The 8,554-nt window shown below is 60.9% G+C and overlaps 1 protein-coding gene across 13 annotated transcripts in view; it reads right to left on the reverse strand.

Moving 5' to 3' along the window:
- The window catches only part of RIMBP2 (RIMS binding protein 2), a 92,960-nt gene that overhangs the window by 21,044 nt on the left and 63,362 nt on the right, over positions 1-8,554 (reverse strand). For all 13 annotated transcript variants that reach the window (XM_032396357.1, XM_032396356.1, XM_032396364.1 and 10 more), the window contains 3 exons: positions 6,748-7,206; positions 4,875-5,018; positions 1,659-1,817 (listed from right to left, as the gene is read on the reverse strand). In XM_032396357.1, the coding sequence (XP_032252248.1) occupies positions 1,659-1,817; positions 4,875-5,018; positions 6,748-7,206 (762 nt within the window). The remainder of the gene's footprint in view (positions 1-1,658; positions 1,818-4,874; positions 5,019-6,747; positions 7,207-8,554) is intronic.

Genomic DNA, 8,554 nt, shown 5'->3' on the forward strand with positions numbered 1-8,554 from the left:
GCTAACCTGGCACCCCGCGTTTGTGAGCGTGAAGAAGGGGTCTAATCTGGTGGCTGCCGGGGCAGGGCTGGTCTGGGGGAAGCTGGCTCAGCTGTAGGGAATTGTCGTGATGCCAGATCCCCAAACTGTTGGACTTTCTAAAGAACTCAGAAGTCCAGGCCAGCCTATAAAATCTCCTGATTTAAAAACAAAAATGGAACAGCACTGTGGGCAAAGCAAAGTGAGCCTCTCTGCCCAATGTCAGCTCCCAGGGGCTCCCCCAGGCAGCCCCCCCAGCTGGCAGGGCGGCACCAGGCCGTGGGCTTTTATACCAAACTTGCTGCTCTCCAGGCCTCCTCCCGGAAGAGAAGGCAAACTTCTGCTTCTTTGCTAAACTATCTGCAGGAAGGGCCAGTCTAGGAGCTTGCTCCACCAGAAGGAGAAGCGTCATGGAAAAACAGATCCGGGCTTTACCCAGCCCACCCGTGAGCACCCGCAGGCAAACACGGGGAGTCAGGGGGCGTCAGATGGGACCGGGCGAGGCTCAAGGAAGGTTACTGGGAGTCCCGCCGGCCGGTGAGGCCTTGGGAGCTGGCAGCAGGCTCGGGAGGAGCCCCCAGGAGTGGCAGGCGCTGACACTCTGCAGAATCTGCCCAGGACCCCAGCATGTGCCCTGGTGACAGAGTATCTCCAAGGCCCTGCCAGGGCCCTGTGCCGGGAGAACATCAGAGTCTCGTCGGTGCAAGGCAGCAGTGAGCTGGCAGCCGGGGCTGGATGCTGCTTTCTATCCACCATCACAACGTGTGCCCGCGTCCCAGAGATGCTCCACGGTGGGGTGCTTTATCCCCCAGTGGAGTTTTCCTCTTCATGGCCTTTTTCATTGGCAAAGCCCACAAGGGTCCTAGCAGCTGTCCGGCCCTTTGTGTGTCTCCCCCATGGGGGCTGGGAACGGCTGGAGGATGGCGGCCACACTGCTCACCCAGGCAGGTGCAGGGCCCACCGTGGGAGCGAAGGCCCGAGAAGGCAGGCAGCGTGTGGGCACACACATGAGGGAAAGCCTCCTACTTGGCTCTTTGGAGGCCTCAGGCTCAGGTTCCCCATGAAGCCCCTCACCGGCGGCCACACCGGAGGTGGGAGCAGAGGATGTGGGGCTCTGGGGGTAGGTGTCTGCGAAGGGGCCTGTGTGTGGACCCCATGTTGCCCCCAACACCCCACCCCCCTCTGGCTTCCATGTCCCCTGGAGCACCGATCACCCCAGCTTCTTCCTTGCATGTAAATGCAGAATCCCTGCTGGGCCCGCTCCTCCCCAGTCCCTAGTGCAGCTCCGGCCGACTCTCCAGCTGCTGGCTCTGCGATCAGCACTTACGGCCCGTGGGGGGGGGGGGGGGGACCTTCCCTGTTCTGGGTCTTCACTCAATTCCTGGCACTGAGCTGGGCAGCCCGAGGGTGCCAAACAGACTCTCCTGAACCCCTCCTCCTGGACTTTTGGGCCAAGTGCAGGACAAGAGGTTGGAGGAGTTTCCCAGCACAAACTCAACAATGAGGAAGAAGCCGAGCCAAACCCACGGGCTCCCCACAGCAGGGTGAGGCCGTCCGGAGCCGCCCACAGCCCCAGCAGAGGGACAGGGAAGGGGAGCTCCAGGCCACGTGGCAGGAGCCGGTGACCCTGGGCCACTGACCTTGAGGGTGTTGTGGGATGTGCCACTGGGCCTCCTCCTGCCCCCGTCCTCCAGCTGCATCTCAGAGTAGAGCTCCTCCTCGTCCTCCTCCATGATGTCCGAGAGGTCGGAGCCCCGGCTGCTCTCTGTGTGGTACTCGTCTCCATGGCAGGAGTGCGGCTGGGCAAGAGAGGGGACACTGTGGGGGTCCGTGGTCTGGGGGCCACCCAGGCCCTCCTCGCCTCCCTTCCCCTGCTCTCTGCACGCTCACAAGCCCCAGGCTCGTGCATGTGCACGTGTGTGCGTGCATGTGTGCACATGTGTGCATGTGACTGTGCACCTGTGTGCGTGCATGTGAGTGCACGTGTGTGCATGTGCCATGCACATATCTGTGCGTGCATGTGTGCGTGCATGTGTGCATGTGCATGTGTGCATGAGTGTGCATGTCTGTGCGTGCATGTGTGCGTGTGAGTGCGCATGTCTGTGCATGCATGTGTGCATGTGCATGTGTGTGTGCGTGAGTGCGCATGTCTGTGCGTGCATGTGTGCATGTGAGTGCGCATGTCTGTGCGTGCATGTGTGCATGTGCATGTGTGCGTGAGTTGCATGTCTGTGCGTGCATGTGTGCGTGTGCATGTGCATGTGTGCGTGTGAGTGTGCATGTCTGTGCGTGCATGTGTGCATGTGAGTGCGCATGTATGCGTGCATTGTGCATGTGCATGTGTGCGTGTGCATTTGAGTGCGCATGTGTGCATGTGAGTGCGCATGTCTGTGCGTGCATGTGTGGGTGTGCATGTGTGCATGTGGGTGTGCATGTGTGCATGTGAGTGTGCATGTCTGTGCGTGCATGTGCATGTGTGCGTGAGTGTGCATGTGTGCATGAGTGCGCATGTCTGTGCGTGCATGTGCATGTGTGCGTGAGTGTGCATGTGTGCGTGAGTGCGCATGTCTGTGCGTGCATGTGTGCGTGTGAGTGCGCATGTCTGTGCATGCATGTGTGCGTGAGTGTGCATGTGTGCGTGAGTGCGCATGTCTGTGCGTGCATGTGTGCATGTGAGTGCGCACGTGTATGTGTGTGCATGTGCGTGCGTGCAAGTTGCCCCCATCGGTGGTGAGGAAGGCTTGGACGTCCCTCTCCCGTCAAGCTCAGGGAGCCAGAGAGCACAGATGGCCAGCCCAGGTCTGCTAGCTCCGAGCTGCCAGGAACCGGCAGAGACCCTCAGGCTCGGGCACGCCGCATGTGTGCAACAGAGAGCCGCAGGGTGGGAAAGTGCACGTATGGGCGCCATATAAAAGCATTTAAGATTCTTACAAATACGGTGTCGTCTAACACACACGCACACCCTGGGTTGTCCGGAGAATAGCTGGTCCGGGCAGGAGGTGGGCCCCGCGCACAGGCGGGCCTCACGCTGGGCCCAGCTCGCTCGTGGACACCTGACAGAGCCTGTGCGTGGACTCCGTCCAAACATCCTATAGGATGAAAGGTGCGCGTGGTAATGTGCGTGTACACACGGACACGGACAGCCCTGGCCGGGCACCACGACGCCCGGCCGCTGCAGCTTGGCGCCACTCACTCACAGTGTCCGCATTCAGTATCTCAAGTATTTAAAGCAAAAATATGGAAGGCTGCCACAACCCAAACCTCACACCCAGGCGAGCTCAGATTTATGACCACGTTCCGTTTTGCTAGATGGTGTTGATTAAGAACAGTTTATTTTCCTGGTGGGCAATAAGACAAATGAATTTAATAGCAGCCTGCGACACATTTATTAAAAATACTCCAGTTTTCAACTACTAGCCCAGATAAAGACGTGTAAGCACTTCTGGCCACATGAAGTTCGAGGCCTGCTGGAGGCAGGAAGCTCTGTGGGGAGAAGGGGCCAGGAGGGTTCTCAGCCTGAGCCTCTGCGGCCTCGGGGTGGGCCTGGCTGCAGCTGTAATTCTTTCACTCAGGAGCCAAGTAGAAGACATACAATGAAGGGCTTTAAATACACAAAGACCAGCCTGGTTTTAAGGCGGTCTTCCCCAGGCGTCCAGGAAACTCCCTTGCACGAGGATACGGTCTCATCTGATTCCAACCCACTGATGTCAGAATAAACTCATGGAATGGAAGGAGGGGTCTGTCACTGGCCAGATACATCACTGATAAGCTGTTGATAGGAATCCTATTCCTCTCTTGTTGCTGGGCACATGGCCCCAGTCTGCTCAGTGAGAGGTAGCAGCAAGTCTGATGGAGCTTCTGGAAAAGACTTTTCTCCCAGTTAAGAGAAAAGTGCCTGAAAAGCAAGCCCCCTCTTTTTTTCATCCGTCCCTTCCTTCCTTCTTGGGGTGCTGTCACATGACGGTGTGATTACTGGAGCTATGGCAGCCACTTTGCAACCAAGAGGAAGGCCAAAAAGCATGGAAGATTCAGAAGCCAGAGCCCAGACACACTGGACAGCTGAATCAGTCTGGCAACATCCTCCTGAGGCTTCCCGTATTGTGGGTGGTGAAATGTCTTCATCACCTTTGTCGTTATTAGGTGGGCATTCTGTGTCTTATGTTAAAATGAGTACAAGTAGAACTATTTTAATCTTGCAGACAGAGTCTGATGGCTGGAGGAGCTGGGCAACCTGCCCACAGAGCTACGGCTGAGCAGCGGCAGGGCCAGGATGTGACCCCGAGTGTGTGAGCCCGACGCCCCCGAGGCCATGACGCTGCCCTGCCTCCCAGGCATGGCAGGTGTCCCGTGACCTGCTATCTGCTGTGTCTTTGTGGGACGCCCCCGGGTTGCTCGACTCTCCAGCCCTTCCTGTCTCTTGTCCAGACAGTCAGGGCTGCTTCCGTTAGAGTGCACGTGATCAGAACCCGGAGCCACAAGCCAGGCGGGGTGCATCTGCTGCGCAAGGGCCTGGGCTGGGAGGGGAGCACTGATGGCTCGCGCTCTAGGTGTAGGACGTGGATCCTGCGTGTCGGGCTCTCCCATGATGCCTGGCATATACCAGATGCCCAACAAACATTTGTCTGATTAAGGAAAGTGGATGAACAAAAGGTGGGTTCTGCTAAATTGACCAGGTGGTCATCTGTAGGTTTATCTGACCCACCCAATCATCCCCGTGACCAGATGCCGGCACAGGGCGGTTGGGGAGGGTGGGAGCCTCCCATCTGGACTTCTGGAACTGTCCCCAGAGGAGGTCACACTCGGTAGCTCTGGCTGAGGCCAGGGGAGGCCCACGGGGACCCCACTCTCACACTCACCTGCTTGCCGAGCTCCGAGCCTTTCAGAAAGTCGTCCACCGAGGCGCCTCTCCTCTTGACGTCCGAGGAGTCGTAGCTGTCCTCCTCATCTGAGTTTGTGTACTGCCCGCCGCCCCTCTCCAGGAAGATGCTCCTTTTCTCTAACTTGGAAGGAGAAGGAAAGGAGCAGTCAAGAGGGGCTGGTGAGGGGCAGGAGGCTTCCAGGCCCCCATGTCTTCTGGGCTTGGCCTCTGCTTCGCTCAGCCCCCCAGTCCCCTGGGAGCTACCGCGGGCAGGGACCCGTGTCCGGTGGCCCAGCGCTGGCCTCTGATGTGCTGCCCCCGTCCCTGACCAGAACCACTTCCTGCCTTTGCTGGAGGAAACCTAGGGATACCGATGGAAAGTTGTCTCTCCACCTGGCTCTTGATCTCTTCAACACTTTCTTGAAAAATAACATTCAAAGGTTTGCTTTCTCTCCATGCCCTCCAAAAGGTGAGCTGCCTGGGGAGTGAGCAGCCCCAAGCTCTGGCTCCAGCCAGCTCTCGGGACCCCGCCTGGGGGTCTTAGGGGTGCCATCCCAAAGAGCAGAGGGGAGCCCGCTCCCCTGCCAGGCCCTTCCTGCCCACAGAGCTTCACCGAAAGCACCACAAAGTTCTGGACCCGGGCTTCTGCTTCGTGAGAAACAACACAGCGAGGGTGGGCCCACTTCCTCTCGTCAGAAGTCACAAATTAGTGTTTAATTGTTTAAGTATTTGAGGCCAGTACTGAACCAGTTGGGAGAGCTCACACAACAGCTGGGGTTTCTGGTGTTTGGGGAGGACCAATGGCTGTCACTGCACCGCGCATCCCTCCCCACTGTCCTGCACGTGGCCTGTGTGACCCAGCTCTGACCATTAGGGTCTGCACCCTTCCTGAGGCTCCCTGACCCGGTCCCCACCCCAGGGCCAGGCTGACCCAGGCTTTGGGACCTCCAGGCGTCTGCACGGATATCTCCACCTGCAGCTCAGAGAGGACACTGTCGGGGCTCACTGTCCTGGAGGGACCCTACAACTGGACGGGCAGAGCCGAGACGGATGCTGACCGCCGCTGTCGCCTCAGCCAGAGCCCCGAGCGCAGGCCACAGCAGACATGCCGGACACCCTGGTAGACCAACACACCCGAGGAAGAGACGGGGGCTTTGTCCCAGGCAGGCAGGTGCGGGGGGGCACACGGTCTAGCCAGTTCCGGATCCTACTCTCCGGGGCCTGGATGGGGCACCACTTCATAGGTGTTTCTTACTACGTCATGTCTCACTGCACATCTCGTCTGGAATACGGCGCCACCATAACCCAAATGCTCCCGTCCCCATGGCCCGGACAGTTCCGGGTAACAGGCACGCGAGTGTATTTTTATATGTGCACTTCTGCACGTAGGGACATGTGTATATACACATGCCTGTCTACGTGTGCACGTAGATATGTCTGTGTGCATGTGTGTGTGGAAACAGGTCTGCACGCGTGTAGAAGCGTGTGCATGCATGCACAAGCACGCGCACATGTGCGCACACACAGCTGCGGCTCTGAAGCCGCAGAACCAGGACGTGAGCCCCATTCAGGAAGAAGGTCTCCAGGCCGACTTCCAGAAGGCACCTCTCAGACCCTCAACACAGACAGAGCCTGGGGACTGGGCCGCTCACAGCCTGTTGTCGGAGCTCAGCCAGGCTGGTCGAGAGGCAGTTTCTCTGGGTACATGGGCCCATTTTCACATACTGAGAATACATTTTGATCCCATCAGGATCTGGCCGAGAAAGCAGTCCACGGGCACAGGGAGGCCACGCGGCATCCCTCCCTCCCAGGCAGCCCCAGTGCCTGGAGCAGCCCCCTCCGCAGACCAGTGAGGAGAACCCCAGCCTTACCCTGCTGCTCTCGGCCACTCTCTGCGCGGCTTCCCGGGCCATGGCCTTGGCGACGGACGTGGAAACCGGGGTGCCCTGTGGCTGTGGGAGGATCCGGCTGGGCGAGGGGGACCGCCTCCCCAGGCCCGAGCCCGGCAGGCTGGGCGGCTCCAGCATGTGCCCATGGGCTGGGGCCGGGGCCCCACTCTGCTCCCAGGCCCCGTCCATGGCGACGTGGGGACCCAGGTGTTCATCTTTGGTATCGGGGGCTCCGACACTTGCTAAGGGCTTCGGTGTGGGAGTTCTCAGGTGGGGGGTTGGAGGCACCAGGAGGTCGGGGGGGATGGCAGCAGGGGCGGAGTCCGTGGACTCGCCCTGCGCAGAGAGGGTCCGCACGGTCACGCCCTTGGCTTCCAGGCTCCGCAGCCGCACCAGCTCCACGGCTATGCTGTCCGCCATGGGGGAGGTGACCTCAGCCACCTGCACACAGAGAATGCCCGTCACGGGCGGCCCGCCTGCCCGCAGCTTCTCCCCCTGCACCCTGCCGGACGGGGGCCAGCCCCCAGACGGCCTCCCAGGCCCGGGGACTGGGACCCTATCCATGCCCAGCTCAACCGCGTGCCCAGCCCGGAGAGCCTCAGAGTGGGGAGCAGGCCGGGGACTTCCACAGACCCCACCCGTGCAGCTCTTGGAGGTTCCTGGGCTCCAGTGAGGGCCACGCCCTTCCTTCCGTGTCCAGAACCAATTCAGATATAGATGTGGGGGCCTCAGAGGCATCAGAAACCAGGTATGAACTGCCAAAGCTGGGTGGGGGGAGAAAGGGCCAGGCAGAGGCCAAAATGGACTTCCTGCTATCATAGAGCAAGGATACACTTCTGCATGGGCATACCCTGCCTGCAGGCTTCCCCACGGAGGGGGAGCACGGGGGAGTCCCGGGGGAGGAGGGGGAGCACGGAGGAGTCCTGGGGAGGAGGGGGAGCACAGGGGAGGAGGGGAGCATGGGGGAGGAGGGGGAGCACGGGGGAGTCCCGGGGAAGGTGGGGGAGCATGAGGGAGGAGGGGGAGCGCGGAGGAGTCCCGGGGAGGAGGGGGAGCACAGGGGAGGAGGGGAAGCACGGGGGAGTCCTGGGAAGGAGGGGGAGCACGAGGGAGTCCCGGGGAGGAGGGGGAGCATGGAGGAGTCCCAGGGAGGAGGGGGAGCACGAAGGATTCCCGGTGGAGGAGGGGGAGTACAGGGGAGTCCGGGGGAGGAGGGGGAGCACGGGGGAGTCCTGGGGAGGAGGGGGAGCACGATGGAGTCCCGGGGAGGAGGAGGAGCACGGGGGAGTCCCAGGGGGAGGAGGGGGAGCAGGAGGGAGTCCTGGGGGAGGAGGGAGAGCAGAGGGGAGTCCTGGAGGAGGAGGGAGAGCAGAGGGAAGTCCTGGGGGAGGATGAGGGGGAGCAGAGAGGAGTCCTGGGGGAGGAGGGGGAGCAGGAGGGAGTCCTGGTGGAGGAGGGAGAGCAGAGGGAAGTCCTGGGGGGGAGGAGGGAGAGCAGAGGGGAGTCCTGGGGGAGGAGGGGGGCAGAGGGGAGTCCTGGGGAGGAGGGGGAGCAGAGTGGAGTCCCGTGGGAGGAGGGGGGCAGCAGAGGGGAGTCCTGGGGGAGGAGGAGGGGGAGCAGAGGGGAATCCTGGGGGAGGAAGGGGCAGAGGGGAGTCCTGGGTGAGGAGGGGGAGCAAAGAGGAGTCCTGGGTAAGGAGGGAGAGCAGAGGGGAGTCCTGGGGGAGGAGGGGGGCAGCAGAGGGGAGTCCTGGGGGAGGAGGAGGGAGAGCAGAGGGGAGTCCTGGGGG

The sequence above is a fragment of the Phoca vitulina genome, unplaced genomic scaffold (assembly GCF_004348235.1).
Source record: "Phoca vitulina isolate PV1807 unplaced genomic scaffold, GSC_HSeal_1.0 scaffold91, whole genome shotgun sequence".
Classification (NCBI taxonomy): Eukaryota; Metazoa; Chordata; class Mammalia; order Carnivora; family Phocidae; genus Phoca; species Phoca vitulina.